Source organism: Emiliania huxleyi (assembly GCF_000372725.1).
Source record: "Emiliania huxleyi CCMP1516 chromosome Unknown EMIHUscaffold_168, whole genome shotgun sequence".
NCBI classification, from domain to species: Eukaryota; Haptophyta; order Isochrysidales; family Noelaerhabdaceae; genus Emiliania; species Emiliania huxleyi.
This window is the reverse complement of record NW_005200902.1, coordinates 25,180-40,978: the sequence shown is the minus strand read 5'-3', so window position 1 is coordinate 40,978 and position 15,799 is coordinate 25,180. Positions and strand designations below refer to the sequence as shown.

Below are 15,799 nucleotides of genomic sequence, written 5' to 3'. Positions count from 1 at the left end.
CGAGCTCGCCGTTGTGTGACGTGTCCGGCAATACGACTTGCTCGTGTATGATTCTCAGTCGGTGCAAGCGCGATGACGGTAAGAAGCCGAAAGTAAAGGATAACGTCGTCGGGTATTTGATGTCGTCACCCTCGACATGGTGGACGTCGCTCTTCGCTCGCATATAACTATCGACGACGCCATCGTAGATGCGTGCCGTGCGCCCACGCCATGTGACGCACACAGATAGCTGGAGGTCACACAGTCGTGATTGGCACCGCACCAGCTCGTGACGTTCGCACGAGTGGTACTCGCTGAGCTCGAAGGGCGCCCGCTCTGCCTCGGCCAGCATCTCAGAGAACCACTCCGATTCCTCGTCAAACATTTTGTTGCCGGATGGGTCATCTTGCTGGTCGAGCTCTTGGAGTGTGATACTGCGTGTGCCGCGTGGCGTCGCATCGCCAGAGAGCTGGAGCCCCACAGTGAAGCTGAAGTCGGCAAGTGCGCACGTGACGACGGGCGGAGCTTGTGGCAGCACGGGCATTGCCTCTGCCTGCCGGTGGTCGTGAAACAAGGACTTGTAGCATTCAGGGGTAGCGCCGGCCGCTGTCCAAAGCTCTTCCAGGTATGGAAAATTCTTCAAGGCCAAGGCGCGCCACAAACGATCGGCGTGCAGCGACAAAAGTGAATGCAGCGCGAGGCATGATGTGGCGAATGATCCAACGTCGCGCGGGCTCCTCAATTGGCTCGCGACGTGTATGAGGAGCTCGTCGGGAAGTGTCAGTGGCATGGCGTGTGGGACGGCGTGGCAGCAAGACGAAGCGGTGCAGAGCAGCCGGCGCGCGCAGATTTCTTTTTCAGTGTGTTGGTCGGACTTTCCCGAACTTATTTGTTTTTCGGTTGGCGAGAGAAAAATGAGCTCTCACTTCCGAGTCGGACACCGGACCCAGGCCCAGAGCACTGTCGAGCACACAGACACACATATATATGTGGCTCCTTGCCGCCGCCTCCGCGATCGTCCTAACGCCCAGCCCACGCGTTGCAATCACGAGCCCTTGCGCGGCCGTCCGAATGATGGCCGATGATGACGCAAGCCCGCAGTCCCGCGCCGTGAAGCAGCAGAAACGCGAGGCGGTTGCAGCAGCACGCCGCACCACCGCAGCGGAGCTGACGCTCTCCGGCGAGGAGGTGGAGGCGCTCACAGCGGCGAGCAAGAGTCTTGATCCGTGCTGGCGCGAGGGATCTGCAGAGGACTGCCCTACGGCCCTGAAGAGCGTCTTCACGCAGCAGCCGATTGACTTCTTCGCGGCTCTCCGCAACCCGCAGGAGGATCCCGACCCCGCGGTCTGGATCGGTGTGCGCAAGACTTGGCCGGTGCTGGCCGAGCGGAGCGATGACGACCTGCTCGCGGCGCTGCAGCCGATCAAGGACGTTCGGGTCGACAAGCGCTCGCTCTGAGCGGCGGCGGGGCGCTTCGTTCGCTCCACTTTCATGGCGCATGGTCCATAAAGGTAGGCTTGCCACTCAGAGACGAGTCGATCTCTTCTCTCCCCGGCTGGTGTGTTGGAATTCACTTCCGGTTCATGTGCATGTGAATGTGTCGCATGTGTCGCAGTGCTCCTTTTTTTCTCGGGGAGCTACAGGAGGATGGTATAGGCTACACTGTGTGGCAAAAATCAGTCAACGGCTCCAAGTGTCTAGACTACGAGCAGAAGCGTTCGTAAACGTACCAAAGAGACACCAGGACTGCGGTGTACTCGGTGCACCTCTCCTCCTGACGGATCATGCAGAATTTCTTGGTGCAATGGAGAGCAGGCCGTTCAAGCTTCAACATGACGCCGCAGTTGTTGCAGCCGTCAAACCAGGTCTCGCACGTTGCCGGCACGCAGTTGCCGTAAGAGTCGATGATATCCGACTCGCAGGAGGAGACGCTGGACGAGGGGGGCGGGGACGGCCGCGGGCTGGAGTACTTGTTGCACGCAGCCAAATCGTTGCAAGTGAGCGACGGTGGTGCAGAAGGTGGATAGGAGCACAAGCCACACGTTGCCTTGCACTTCAGCACCGCATTCGGCTTGTTGCACTTGCCCGCATCGGCCTTCTCGCGGCACTTGCCTGCAGACCAGATGTCGGTGCAGTCACCGTCATCATTGCCTCCCGATGTGGGCTTGTTTGACGCTCCGCCGTAGTACTCGGACTCATCATAATCGTAGGTGTCAGGCAGAGGATCGATCGAGGCGACGTTGGACGTGGCGAGCTCGTTCGATGAGCCCGCTGGCGCTGCCCGAGCCGTCTTGTAGAGGACAATGATCAATGTAGTAGCGCTCAGCATTGTCATCGACGCGAGTACGTATGTATGGGCTCGGTTTGCACCTGTGCTGGGTGCAGTATTCGTGGACGGGAGGGGGGGGGGGGGTTAAATGCCGTGCGCAAATGGCAGGGCGCGGTGGGCGCTCTTTGGGCTCGGTGGTGTCGCACCACGCTTTGTTCGGAAGGAGGGACTCGGTCCCTCGGTTTCAGGCACCCCGCGCTCGGTTTCAGCAACCGCCTCCTTTAGTTATAACTGTTCTTGGCGGCTTGTCCTGTCGTGGACGTCGAGGGTTATGGACAAAGGTGGTAGTTAGTTGGTTCCGGGTCCGTCACCCTGCCTGGTACACACACACATGCCATAAAGATTAAAGTCAGTCACGCATGTGAACAAGAAGAATCTCTCTCTCTCTCTCTCTCTCGCATGTGAGAACGAGACAAACACTTTGATGAGGTAACATAACAGATAGATAGATCCGGGCCTCACGCGGCGGTTGGAGCGGGATAAGGGGCCGTTGTCTGCTGTGCCTTTTGTGGTGCTAGTCCGTGCCAGTCTGCTAAAAAAGAAAGGGGCGCGCGCGGGGGGCGGCGGGTGTGCGGGATGTCTGTGGGCCCGAGAGCGATATGCCATGTGGTCCGCCTTGCGTTTGTTTCATAACATCGAAGGCTAAGCTCAAAAAGAAAGAAAGAACACAGACAAACCCAAACGAGGGATGGGGGAGGAGGACAGGGTCCACACCTGCACGAGCAGGATTTTGGAAGGACGATCAGGGGCACAGGTGGGGCTCTCCTGCTCCTGACAAGGGACACGACCAATGGACACGACAGACAGGCTCGCAGGTCGCAGCGCGGTGCACGGTGGACTCCCAACTCCACTGGCGGTCTCATCTCAGTCTAGCGACCTGCCTCCAGCTTCTCACTGGCAGTCTCTTGCAACCACAGGCACACTGACACAGGGTGCCAGTGTGCTGTGAGAGGGGCGCGTGCGAAAGAATTCTTAAGATACAAGCCTCTCTCACAGCACACTGGCACGACAAGGGCGCGGACTGGCGCGGACGAAAGAATTCTCTCTGAAAAATCCGCGAACGATGTCCAGTCAGTGAGTGAAGGTTCGGCCATGCTCCGACGCCTGGGGAACGTGGCTAGGACTGCTGGCGGCAACCGTACTAGCAGACAGCGGCGGCGGCACAGCGGTGGCGGCAGCGTCCGCGGCAGTGTCGGCGGCAGCAGCAGCGGCGGCGGAGGCGAAGGCGGCGAAGGCGGTGGTAGCAGCAGCAGAGCAATCGTCAGTGCAATAGCTGCAGCTGCGCACCGTCGTGGCCTCGACCTCGCTGTCGGTCTGACATTACAGGTGCGTAGAAGCGCTGAATGCACGATCAACTCGCGCGGTGAATGTGCGTTGAGTGGTGGGGCCTACTGCTCTCAGGACTACAATGCTCTGGTGGGCCCGGCGATGGCGCTGCCGGAGCTGTCGCGCAGCAGCACGCTCGCGGTCCTCGTGGGATCGACCCGTGACATCTGGACGCCCTTTCTCCGGGCGCTGCGACAGTCGCCCACCCGCGGCCACCTCGCACGAGAGGAGGAACACGGAGGCGAACGCAGAGAGTGGTGTGCTCAGAGAGAAGGGAGTGCCGGACTGCTCTGCGGAGGAGCGCACAAAGAGGCAGCGCCTACGGCCTCCGTCCCGACACTCGCCCCCGTGCGACAGGCCCTCTCAACGCGTATGTCGTCCGGGCGACGGAGGAGCTTGCTGCCGAGGCGGTGCCCCGCGGGCTCGGGGTCTCGCTGCACTTTGCCCATGAGACCGCGCCGGGTCGGCTTGTTGCGATGCAGCGCCTCGCCCACCTCTCTGGCGCAGCGTACTTTCACGCGGGGCGCTGGCCACAGCGTTGCGGCCGGCGGCAGGTGCGTGCACACGCCCGCACGCCCTGGTGTCGCTCCCCGTAGGTGCGGCCTCAACGTGCACCCAACCTTCGGTCCATGGCACGCGCATTCCCCTCAACGTCTGTGTGTGTTGGACGGGCAAACCCGTTGAGAGCTGCCGTCCGCCCGTAGGCACGCCTACCGTTCGCTCGTGGTTGTGGCTGCCGACGGTCTCCCCCGGCGAGGCGCGCATTGCTCGCTCGCTCCTCTGCCCCGACCATAGTGCCGTGCCGTGACCAGGCGTGGAGACCGCGGGGCCGCCTCCCAATCCGAGCAGCAGCGAGGCGGTCGCAGCAGCTGAGGCGGCTCTCCAGACCGCCCTTGCCGCGACGATCGACCCCACGGCGACCAACACACGCGAGGAGCTCGTTGGCCGGCGCCGAGAGAAGCGGCGGAAGGCAAATTGGTGGTTGCGAGCGAAGAGAGGTTTCCCTCTCGATATAGGTACCGGGAGGCGTGGCGGCTGTGGCAGCGCGTGAGACAGTGTGTGAGCACGCCCGAGTACGACGCGTGGAAGTACCCCGATGCGTTCGACGAGTACCACTTCAGCCACAGCCCGGCGCTGCTGAAGCGGCTGGTTGGGTAGCGGACGCGGGTCGACGCCGGCAGGCGGCACCGCCCTGCCACCGCCGATCGGCGTGTGTAGGAATCCTGCACTGACTTGTGACTATTGTGTCTGTCAGTGAAATCAGTACTCTATGTGTCTGTGTGCACGCGCAGTGTCGAGTGTGGGGGTAAGGGGTGTGGCACATACTTGTGCACAGCCACACGTGCTCAAACAGGTCCCCACGCGCAGCACGCCCAGGCCCGGCGCCACACCTCTGGACAGCGATCAGCGACAGCGATCAGCGTCCAGCTCCAGCGTCCAGGGTCCAGGTTGCTCCACAGGCACGGCTGAAAGAGAAAGTGAGAGCGATCGAGGTTCGAGCGAAGCCCGAAGCGAGCACCGCGACAGCGTGCGTAATGAATATTTCGGGGGACGTCGTAAGCGCTAGGAAGAACACAGACGACGCAGGCGCACCAGGACATACAATCATAGCAGTCAGTACACCCTCTCTTTTTCCGGGATACAGTTGCAGGGGCCATCGCCCATCGCGCGGCATGCGGCATCGCGAGAGCCGAGCGTCACCTCACGCCCGCCTCGAGTCCCGCCTCGAGCCGCTCGAGGAGCGAGATGTCGCGCCCGCGCTCGAGACCCTCCTGGGCACGCAGGAGCCACTCCGCCTGCGGGACGAGAAGCAAGTCGGCGTGAAGGAGGGGGGGGGGGGTGAAATCCGTCTCGCAAAGGCACCCGGTGCGCCTTGAGCCAGCTCGCGTGCGTCTCGGGCGGGAGCACCTACGGACGCTGCGTCGAGGGCTCCAGTCCGTCTCCGCCCCCTCGACGCACGGGGGGGGGCTCCTCTTGGGGACGCACAAAGGCAGAAGACGCGCGTCTCTCGTACGCTGCGCAGTACACTGGTAAACATGAACCACCGCGCCGCAGAGCTCTCAACTCGAGGGGAGGCGGCGCACCAAGGGAAGAAGGAGCGGCCTCACGCAGCCACCGCGTCGAGGTCCTTGATCGTCTCCCCCTTTGGGAGCCCCTGCGGGGGGGGGGACCAGGGGGGGTTTGCCCCCCCCCCCCCCCCCCTCCCCGCCCCTCCCCTCCCCCTCGGCGCGCCTTGCCCTTTTGTGCAGCCTCCGCGATCGTGCGCAGCTCCGAGCAGCCGTCCGCCAGGTTCTCGTACGCAAACATGCCCGAGCCCGCGATGAAGCAGTTGGCGCCCGCATCGGCGCACGCGGCGATCGTCCAGTCCGCCTTGACGCCGCCGTCCACCTCGATGTCGATGTCGAGGCCGCGGTCGACGATCCAGCCGCGGATCTTCTTGATCTTGTCGACCATCGTCGGGATGTACGCCTGGCGGGGAGAGAGTGTGGAGGCTCGCAGCAGAGGGGAGAGAGGGGGGAGAGACCCACGCCACGCACCTGCGCCGGTGAGATCTCGGGTATATCTCGGGTACATCTCGGGTATCTCGCCCCCCTCTCGGGTCTCTCTCTCGGCCGTATCTCGTGTGCCTGGCCTCCGAAGCCCGGGTTGACGGTCATCACCAGCACGTGGTCGCACCTGCGGGCAAAAGAATGAATCATTCGATCCTCTGCCGACCGGCTGCATCTCGGCTGCATCTCGGCTGCATCTCGGCTGCATCTCGGCTGCATCTCGGCTGCATCTCGGCTGTGTAGCGCACAGGTCGAGCACGTTCTCGATCATCTCCGCCGGCGTGTGCGGGTTGAGCGCGACCGACGGCGAGCCTCCCCCCTCGCGGATCTTGGTGAGCGTGCGGTGCAGGTGCGTGTTTCCCTCGACGTGCGCGATCACAACACCGGGCTTGCCCGGCTGGTTGGTCGCCGCGGTGTACTCATCGAGCATCGTCTGGATCCGGAAGGGCGAGAGGGTGGCAAGGCGCGGCCGAGCGGGAGGGTAGCGGGGCGTGGGCGGGGCGTGGGCGGGGCAGTAGAGGCGGCGTAGAGACGCGGGTGACGCGGCCGCTCTGGTGCATTCTACTCTCTCGCACCTCGCAGTTGTACTGCGACACCATCAGCTGCGTCTCAAACTTGACGGTGGTGTACTTTTTGCAGGCGGCGATGAGCTCCGGGCCGAAGGTCAGGTTCGGCACAAAGTTGCCGTCCATGACGTCGAACTGCGCGTCGCGGGAGGGCGCGCGGGGCGTCAGAAGCGGCGGTTGCAGGGTTGCAGGCTTTGACGTTGGAGGCGGGAGGCCAGGGCAGCGGCAGAGCTTCGCCGGCATGCTCGGGCAGTGGTGCGCACGGAAGCACCCACCCACCCACTCACCCACTCTCACACACACGCACACACTCACACACAAGCACACCACGAGACTCTCCTCATAGCTCGGCACCTGGATACGGTCGACGCCGGCGTCTTCGAGCCGCTTGCACCTGGACGAAACGCACGTCGTGGAGTCGCTGCTCCTCCGTCGGCAACACCGTGCGCGCGGGCGTACGCATGCTCTGCGCTGCGTGTTGTGCGAGGTGAGTGCATGCGGAGGAGGAGAAAGGGCTGCTGGCACTCACTCGGCGCCCATGTTGGCCCAGTCGGCCGGAAGGACGGACGGGATGATCTGGACGGGCCTAGGCTCGCCGTAGAGCATGGCAGGCGCACCCGCACGGCCCTGCGAAACCGGCGAACGCGACACCGAGAAGCCCGAGCTGAAGGCGAGAGTGGAAAGCATTGCTGAGCTATTCAGATTCGGGCACCAGGCGCAGGTCGAAGGAAGGCGCGCGTGAACACATACTGCATGTGCGATAGAGAATCTCTCAGCTCTCTCTCTGTTTCGGTTTGCCGGCAAATGCGCGCGGAGGGCCAGCTTCCGGTCGTGCAGCTGAGTCGGCACAGGTGCCAGCAAATAGCAAGTTGGCAACTAGCCAAACGCCAAAGCTGCCCCTCCGACGGCGACGCCGAGAGCTGGAGGGCGGGGCCCGGGGCTCTCTCGAGTCTCCCGGCGGAGAAGAGATGGGCGTTATAGGCGGGGAAGAGCTCTGAGACTGTCAGACTGAGAGCGCGTGCCGCGTGAGCGCAGACATTACATAATACTACCATGCACACTGGTCACTGCACTAGAGACTAGTCACACACACGGGGCTGGCTGCGCGATATGTTCATAGTTTCCGAGACTCGGATGGTTCGAAAGGTGTTTCTCCCCGCCCCTCCGGCCTCAGGTGCGGGGCGATCGCGTGCTTAAACACGCCGGGCAGCGCCGTGCGGTAGTCCAGCAGCAGCTCCTCGCCCGCCCGCACCTCGCGGGTGGTGCGGTAGGAGTAGAAGCCGCCCTGCCGCGGCGGGCTCGTCGGCTGCTCCGGGCGATGCAACTCCATGTTGACCGCCTGCGCAGCACTCGTGTGAGTCGGGAGTTGCTCGGAGAGAGTCCAGTGGTGGGGCGGGCGCTCGCTGCCTCGTCCGTGTTGGCGTGGTTGAGAAACCTGGCGCGATGGCGGGGAGCGGCGGTCACGCCACTCTGCGTGGCTCCGCTCCTCCTCCTCTCTCCGTCCGCTCACCAAGAGGCGTCCATCGTGACGGTGCCGCACGCGTTGACGGGCACACGGCCGGGAGTCGAATCGTGGAAGGAGAGCACGTGCTCGAGCACCGGCGGAGGCAGCGACTGCAGCTCGTCCGACGTGAGCGGGATGCTCTGCTCAGCGCGGCAGAGGTGCGCGTTGGGAGGCACAAACGGGTCCGTCTCTGCCGGAATATCGACGAGGGCGACGACACCAACGCCGGCCACCCGGCTGGGTGCGAGCCTGACGTAGGAGCGGTGCCGGAGGTGCTCCAGCAGCGCTGCCTTTGCAGCCGCCTCCCGTGCCCGGTGCTCCTCGAACTCGCCCTCATGCCACACCGAGTCGTCCTCCGGCTCGGCTGGTGGCTGCGACTCAAGAGCGCCAGCTCTGTGGCCGAGGAGATACGCGGCCGCAGCGACCGCGGCGTGCGAGAGGGCCGACCGCCGCGCGAGCGAATGCGCCGGACACATTTTGTTTACTCGAGTTCTCGAGGTTCTCGAGGTGGATATCCTTTGGCCGCGTTGGGTAGCCAGGATTGGTGTGACGCGATCCACGCCAGGCGTGTTCTGGCGGCCGACCGTCAGTGCACGGAGCCGAGCCTGGTGGGGGCCCGGGGGCGACGGGGGTGCTCTACAGTTGTACACCCACCAACGGGGGTCTCGTACGGGTCCAGGTAATGAAGTGATCCACTTGATCCATGGATGCCATTGTGCTCTACTAGCGTCTCAGACAGACACTGAATCCTTGCGGAGCTTAGTTCTGACGGTGTGAACAGCTGAACACGAGCAACCGGAGTGACGACCGGGACCGGGCCGCACGCCGGGAGTGCCCCGACTAGCAGTGACGGGCGCGGATGAGTGCGCTATCTGTGGGAGATGTGTTATTAGAGACTAGGACTGCCTATCTCTCACTGAAAGGTACCTCTCATTCGCTCGTCCGCACCCGTCACAGCTCACGGAGTGCTCCGCGTGCCGCACCGGCCGCCGCCGGCCGCCGGCCGCTCACGGTAACGGAACAGTCTTACTACTCCGCAACGTTGAGCTGGATCATACTGAATAGTGCTCCTGAAAGCCCTCTCTCTGGGCTCTGCCACACAGTAGCAGCTCACGACGAGCAGCTGCTGTGGCTGTATTTGTAGCCATTTTTAGGCTTCAACTGGTCCCAAACTAGTAGCAACACCTCATGAAAATCAGTCAAAATCCCCCCAAAAATTGGCGCCTGCGGCGGGCTTCCTGGGGCTGCGCCCCAGACCCCCTTGGCTGGGGGGACCCCCCCCAAGAGCACCCCTGTCGCCCCCGGGGGCCCGTCGACACCCCAGGGCACGGAGTTGCCCCTCCGACTGCCCGGCTAGTTCGGGAGTTTCGCGGGAGTGACCCCATGCGTCAAACCCGAGACCTAGCGCGGGTGGGTTGGAGGGGGCTTGCTGAGGGAAGGGCGGTGTAAGAAGCCGATCCCCGTAGTCCGCCCCACTCCTCCCCATCGGGCCGCATAAGCGCCTCGCCTCGCATTTCGTTTCTCGCGCCTGGATCAGGCGTGCGGGGCATCCCCCGGGTCGCTCGACCAGCGATCCGAAGAGTGGCCGCTATGCGAGGGAAAGAGCGGGGCCCTCGACGCCTCAGTCCGGCCCTCCGAGGTGGGAAGGGAATTGCGGGGTCCCCACGGGCGCCTCTCTTCGGCCCTCCCGTGCTCCCGAGGGGGGGAGGGGAGCAAGGGGGTGGGGGGATCGGGGCGGTGGGGAGGGGCCTCGGTTTCGTGTGGCTAATACTTGCCTTTCGGGGAGGGGCCTCGGCCTGGCGAGTCCAGCTCAACCTGACTTACTCGAGTATGATCGGGTTGCGGGCAAGAGAGCCCTAGTCGCGCGAAAATTCGTTCTTTCTTACATCGGCTCCGGAGTCCGGTGGTGTGCCGGTGTGTGTGCCAGTCCGCGCCAGTCCGCGCCCTTGTCGTGCCAGTGTGCTGGGAGAGGCCTTCTTCTCCGTTCTCCGCTGTGAACAGAAGCCTCCCGCCAAAAGATCGGCCGAGGTCATCGTGCGCCTAAAGCAGCGCCCCGGCCGGGGGGGCCCGTAGGATGTCGCTTAAGTCCTATTTCGCCGCGGCGCCCAAGCCCGCTGACCCAGCCGCCGTGTGTGGACGGTGTGCGTCACGACGTTTACGGTCCGCGTCGTCGTCGAGGGCGACTCGTCTCCCCCGCCAGTCGCCGCCCAGAAGGCGGGCGGCAAGGCAACGGGCGGCAAGGCAAAGCAGCCCAAGGCGAGCGGCGGCAAGGCCGGAAGGCCATTGCCAAGCTGTGCAGCCCAAACGCACCGCCGCCTCCAAGCCGCGGCGCGGCGGCGGTGGCGCCGCCATCCTCTCGGTGCCGGGCTTGAGCAAAAAGGAGAGGTGGCCGCGTTGAATAAGGCGGCTCGCGCGTCGGCCAAGAGGATGGCGGCCGATATTCGGACGACGGCGCTGGTGTGAGTGCGCCGCTGCTGCGCCGACACGGGGGTTGGGGGTGCGTGTCGTTCGCGGGCGGCTGGCCGCTGCGAACATTTGTTTTTCACTACGATATATCGATGCCTAGTAACCCCTCCTCCCACACGCACGCGCGCGCTAGCGGACACTCACGTACTCCACTCCATCCGCGAGGCCCACGTCGTGGCACACGCCGCACAAATCGTACTCGCACCCGGCGGCGCAGTGCCACATCGAGCGGCACCCTTGCTCCTCGAGCTCGCGCCTGTGTTCACGTGAGGAGGCGCCACCCGGCTCGCTGCGGCGCACCCTGTGCAGCCTCGAGTCGCCGCAGGCGTCGCACGAGTAGGAGCCCTCCTCGGGCGGGTAGAGCAGGTCCATGGTTGCGACGCTGCACTCGACGAGCCGGTGCGCGGCGGCGGGGCAGATCTGTCGGTAGAAGAGGATGAGCGAGTAGCGCGCCGCCGATCCCTGCACACGAGCGACAGCGTGACAACTCCGGGGTGTGAACAGCGCCTGTGTTGCCGGCCTGGGGTTGTGTTTTTCTGTGAACAGCGCCTCTTCACACAATCGGGTGTGACAAGTCCGCCTCACCTGCACGCGAGTGACAGCGTGGAGCAGCGTCGAAGCGTGCAGCGTCGCCGTGCCCTCGGCGCGGTCACACCGCACAACCTCGCCGCCCACGATGGCGAGCAGTGCGCCTCCCTCGAGGCCTGCTCACACTTGAGCCGTGAAGAGACGCCGTTCAAGCCCACGGCAGTGCGCCTCCCTCGAAGCCCTGGTCGTCGGACAGCGCGACGTTCATCGTGAGGGAGGAGCGGTCGAAGTGGAAGCCGACCTACTCACCGCCAGAGGTGTGACCGGGCGCTCGTCACACTCACACGACCGGTCGAAGTGGAAGCCGACGACCCACGGCCGCGTGGCGGCGCTGTACCGCCGGACGAAGATCTCGTGCGGCTCCTCGGTGAGCGGGTGCGGCGAGGCGGCGATGCCTGCCGCGCTCGCGGCGGCGGCGGCGGCGGCGGGGCGCAGCGGCGACTGAAGCTCGGCATGCGCCTGCGGGGGCGAGAGGCCGCCGTCAGAGCTCCGAGAATGCCGTATGGGAGCGCTGCGACACGGCGCTGGAGGAGTGTCTTGTGCTGTGTGTCTGTGAGTGTGACCCGTGTCCGTCGCGTTGGCGGCCTCTTCAAAGCCCAAGAGGCTGAGTTCTCGGAGCTGTCTCGGAAGCGTCTCGGAAGTGTCTCGGAGCTGTCTTGGAACCGCCCCGGACGTGTCTCGGCATGCGCCTCGGCGGCGAGAAAGTTGAGCCGCGCAAAGGCGTCCGCGCCGACAAGCTCTTCGAAGTCGGCGCTGGTGAGCGTGAGTTGGTACTCGAGTAGGCCGTCGACTGAGTCGAGCGTCTCCATCGAGGCTGCGTCCACCGCGTTGCGCAGCGCCGCGCACTGAGCGAGGTCGAGGCTCGCGGGAACACGGCGCGCGGCGGCGCTGGCGCGGCGAGACGCCCAGTCATGCCGCGAGCCGCCCAGGTCGAGGGCGTCGAGCAGCTCGGCCGCGTCATGTGAGATGAACGGGCAGTGGATAGAGAGCTGTGGTGAGGCCAATGGTGAGATGAACGGGCAGTGCCTCCACAGGTAAAGTCCTGTCCACTATCTGTCAAGGCTGGGTGGTGGGCATCTCTGGACTGTGTGTCGACTTTGCCGGGTCGCAATTGTCCACAAGCAGAGCGCGGATGACGGGCGCCAGCGGCGTGTCGGTCTGTCGATGGAGCACTGCCGCCAGGAACGAGTCGCTCATGAGGCACAGATGCAAGCGGCACAGAGAGGAGTCAACAGAGAGGAGTCACAACCTCGAGGAGCTGGAGCCCCGCCTCGGCCCGCCTCGGCCCGTTGGGGCGGCGTGCAGGATTTTTTCTTTTTTTGACATCTCTTTTGACTTTTGTCTGTCGTAACGTAAAAGCACAGTCAGAGGACGTCCCGCGGAATTCTTCTCTCGAGATGCTTCGGAATCGAAGCGAACGACCGAATGACCTTCGACGACTCGATGCCCATCGTACCCGAAACGCCGACTACGGCTTGCGTGGAGGCGGACAGTCCCCGCACGATGCGCTCTGGGCACGGCCACTCCGTCCTCACCCGTGCCGTCCACTCCAACTCTGGGCACGAGCTCTGCCACCGCGCACAGGCGCCGTCGCTCTTGCCTCCGCTGCCGCACGCCACCCGTCGCCGGCGCCGGCGCCGGCCGCCCGCGCGCGACCTCCGCCCGCTCCGACTCCCAACCTCCATCCACTCTCCATTCCGAATCCGACCTCGTTGCCGGTCACGCGCCGTTCGCCGCACCGCAGGAGAAGATTGGCTTCGGAGTCGCCGAGCACATGCTGGCGGCGGTGGGCCGGACGCTCACCGGCCGCCTGGTGGCGCACGGCGGCGAGATTGTTGAGGCGCAGGCCACCGGCGCCGTCGCCAAGGCGCGCAAGCTCCTCGCCGCGGCTCGCCGCCGGCTGACGCGAGGCAAGGTCCGCGCCACGCCGGCAGAGGTTGCGGCGGCGCCGCACGCGCTTCTGCTGCCCGCGCAGTGGTGCCTGTTCTCGGTGCACCTCCTCCTCCCGCTACTGGGGGCCTACCTGCTCCTCCACATGGCGCGCCACGGCTGGCAGCGCGCCGGGCGGGAGTGGCGCGAGCAGCGCAGCTGCTGACAAGCCTGGCTGATGAGACATTCAACGAATCACTGCTGTCTCATTAGGCGCGAGCAGCGCGCGCTGCTGACCAGCCTACTCTTCGTCGTCGGCGCGACGTCGACAGCCTCCGCCTCCGCCTCGCCGGCTTCTCTGTTTCCGCACACGTCTCCTCCTGTGTAGGCGTGGCGTGCGACAGCCTTCGGCTGCACAGCGTTCTCTTCTGGCCACACCCACATTTCGTTTGTAGGCGCGGCGTGCGACAGCCTCGACTGCCTCGCCCACGTGCTCGTGCTGCCGTGCTTGCTGCTCGACGGCGGCCGCCTCTGACCGGCAGCACCTCGAGCATGTTTTGTGAGTCCATCGCTGAGGAGTTGTGAATGAACGGATGCCTCAGGTGGCCTCTTTGACCACCATCTCGAGCACTCCCTGCACGCCGCCTCGCTCCGCCTCGCCGTCGCCGCCTGCTGCAGCATGGTTGTCGGCGAGGCCCTCTCCCGCTCGTCGGGCCACGGCCACGGCAACGCGGAAGCAGATGGGGAAGAGTTTGAAGACAGCGCGCGGACTCGGCTGCCTTTCACGTCACCGCTGTTCTCCGCTATTCTCCGCTGTATCTCCGCTGTATCTCCGCTGTATCTCCGCTGTATCTCCGCTGTATTCGCAGCCCTCGTGTTGATGCAATTGCTCACAGTTCTTCACTGGCGACTACTCAGGCGACGGAGACGGGGACGGCGCGGCGCGTGCGTGGACGGAGACGGCGTTCACTGGCGGTGGCCGCCCCTTCTTCTACAACAGCGTCACCGGCGAGACTAGCCGAGACTCTCCGAGATGAGACGAGACTGGCCGAGACTGGCCGCGAGCTTCTGCCAACAGCAGCCTCGCGGGCGAACCGACGCACGTCTTCGGCCGCCGGGATCCATCACAAGCTCCATCGGGCCTTTGTGGACTGCCTCTCCCCGAGAAGGCACACACCGCCCCGTGCCGTGCCCCCGTCGTCTTTCGGGAGTGCGTGGTGCCCCGTCGGCCGTGCCCAGGACGAGTGTAGACACTGCTGGCTGTGGCGGGAGAGGAGGAGGCGGGTGCGAGAAGGAGGCGGGTGCGAGAAGGAGGCGGGTGCGAGAAGGAGGCGGGTGCGAGAAGGAGGCGGGTGCGAGAAGGAGGCGGGTGCGAGAAGGAGGCGGGTGCGAGAAGGAGGCGGGTGCGAGAAGGGGGCGGGTGCGAGAAGGGGGCGGGAGCGAGAAGGAGGCGGGTGCGAGAAGGAGGCGGGTGCGAGAAGGAGGCGGGTGCGAGAAGGAGGCGGGTGCGAGAAGGAGGTGGGTGCGAGAAGGAGGCGGGTGCGTGCTCTAGGCGAGGCGACCTACTCGCGGCCGCGCAGCCTCCCGCCGCCGCCAGGCCGCAAGGAGGCCAAGGCCGGCAAGGCGGACTGACCGCCGGAGCGGCGCACACGTGCCGCTCGGCGGCCTTGCTCTCGGGCCCCGCGCCGGCCTCTGGGCTTTGGCCACCGCCGCCGCCGGCCCGAGCGCCTTGTCATCGCACAACGCTCGCCGTGAGTTTGTGGTGGGGAAGGGGCCACCCCGGCGTCCCGCGATTGGACGGCGCTCCCGGACGCAGGCTGCCGTCGTGCCGCGCGTTTGGGAGGGCTGAGATTGCGTCCACACGCGCCGCCCGGGGGATGTGAGAGCTAGGGGAGGATGTGCGAGTTGCATGTGTGAGCTCGCAGCCGGGGAGCTGACGGAGCTGTGCGACTTGTGATTTATTCTTTCTACATGCCATTGGCGGATGTGTTTGGGGGGTGGGGGCGGGGCCCTCGCCCCCACCGCGAACGTGTGCTCCGTAGGCTGAAAACGCAACACACAGCTCACACAGGTCGCTGAGAAACTCTCTCTGCATATGAACCCGGACGAGGCGCGCCCGCGGAGAAGAACGAGGAACTCCCGCCACCGACACCGCGCCCCAGCCGCCACATCGCGATGCTCCGGCGCCGCCCTTACCCGGAGGCCGTTCGTCAAAGAGCCCACCGCGACTGCGTGGCGTCCACCGCCCCCGCCGTCTGGGCCTTCTCGCGAGGACTTAGCGCTTGGTGAGCGCGTCGCCCGCATCCGCACGGCACAAGACGAAGAGAGAAGCGGCTGTGGCCTGTGCCACGTGCCTGCACCGAGCTGTGCACGCTGCAGAGGGGTCTCGCCAGGACCCAGGTCCGTGCAAATACGGCTCTCTAGCTGCAAACCCATGCCATGGCCCAGATGGCCTTGCCGGGGCGCGGGGGGGGGGCGCTTAAAAATACCGAAAAAACTGCAAAAACGCTGACGATAGATTACCGGGGCCCGCTGGCGAGAGTTGTCCGCCAGCAGTACGGGGCTCCACGAGTGTGCGCACTCCCTCAACGCGGGACCGCTGCACGGCACTTAAACGCAGACA

General features: G+C 65.0%; 6 protein-coding genes across 6 annotated transcripts; 3 read left to right on the top strand and 3 right to left on the bottom strand.

The window, feature by feature from the left end:
• The first annotated feature begins 990 nt into the window (after positions 1 to 990).
• Positions 991 to 1,593, top strand: EMIHUDRAFT_364562 (hypothetical protein). The gene has a single exon (XM_005784743.1). The coding sequence runs from the start codon at positions 1,051 to 1,053 to the stop codon at positions 1,435 to 1,437; it is 387 nt and encodes a 128-aa protein (XP_005784800.1). The 5' UTR covers positions 991 to 1,050; the 3' UTR covers positions 1,438 to 1,593.
• Positions 1,594 to 3,390: 1,797 nt separating this feature from the next.
• Positions 3,391 to 4,982, top strand: EMIHUDRAFT_441966 (hypothetical protein). Its single transcript, XM_005784742.1, has 6 exons — positions 3,391 to 3,634; positions 3,710 to 4,157; positions 4,231 to 4,266; positions 4,339 to 4,376; positions 4,447 to 4,582; positions 4,651 to 4,982. The coding sequence occupies exons 1-6, from the start codon at positions 3,401 to 3,403 to the stop codon at positions 4,683 to 4,685; spliced, it is 927 nt and encodes a 308-aa protein (XP_005784799.1). The 5' UTR covers positions 3,391 to 3,400; the 3' UTR covers positions 4,686 to 4,982.
• A 193-nt stretch (positions 4,983 to 5,175) lies between these two features.
• EMIHUDRAFT_441963 (hypothetical protein) lies at positions 5,176 to 7,458 on the bottom strand. The gene is made up of 9 exons (XM_005784741.1): positions 7,279 to 7,458; positions 7,104 to 7,143; positions 6,759 to 6,884; positions 6,432 to 6,616; positions 6,262 to 6,310; positions 5,867 to 6,103; positions 5,719 to 5,789; positions 5,507 to 5,542; positions 5,176 to 5,430 (listed from the first exon to the last, which is right to left on the bottom strand). The coding sequence occupies exons 1-7, from the start codon at positions 7,434 to 7,436 to the stop codon at positions 5,739 to 5,741; spliced, it is 846 nt and encodes a 281-aa protein (XP_005784798.1). The 5' UTR covers positions 7,437 to 7,458; the 3' UTR covers positions 5,176 to 5,430; positions 5,507 to 5,542; positions 5,719 to 5,738.
• Positions 7,459 to 8,255: 797 nt separating this feature from the next.
• EMIHUDRAFT_230897 (hypothetical protein) lies at positions 8,256 to 8,729 on the bottom strand (the record flags this gene model as incomplete). Its single annotated transcript, XM_005784740.1, has 1 exon — positions 8,256 to 8,729. The coding sequence occupies one exon, from the start codon at positions 8,727 to 8,729 to the stop codon at positions 8,256 to 8,258; it is 474 nt and encodes a 157-aa protein (XP_005784797.1).
• Positions 8,730 to 10,792: 2,063 nt separating this feature from the next.
• On the bottom strand, positions 10,793 to 12,486 carry EMIHUDRAFT_441962 (hypothetical protein). The gene is given in 7 exon segments (XM_005784739.1): positions 10,793 to 11,181; positions 11,305 to 11,423; positions 11,488 to 11,548; positions 11,620 to 11,766; positions 11,893 to 12,266; positions 12,390 to 12,393; positions 12,404 to 12,486. The coding sequence occupies 3 exon segments, from the start codon at positions 11,513 to 11,515 to the stop codon at positions 10,849 to 10,851; spliced, it is 480 nt and encodes a 159-aa protein (XP_005784796.1). The 5' UTR covers positions 11,516 to 11,548; positions 11,620 to 11,766; positions 11,893 to 12,266; positions 12,390 to 12,393; positions 12,404 to 12,486; the 3' UTR covers positions 10,793 to 10,848.
• Positions 12,487 to 12,732: 246 nt separating this feature from the next.
• EMIHUDRAFT_230895 (hypothetical protein) lies at positions 12,733 to 13,711 on the top strand (the record flags this gene model as incomplete). Its single annotated transcript, XM_005784738.1, has 3 exons — positions 12,733 to 12,834; positions 13,052 to 13,297; positions 13,565 to 13,711. The coding sequence occupies 3 exons, from the start codon at positions 12,733 to 12,735 to the stop codon at positions 13,709 to 13,711; spliced, it is 495 nt and encodes a 164-aa protein (XP_005784795.1).
• Between the last annotated feature and the right edge of the window lie 2,088 nt (positions 13,712 to 15,799).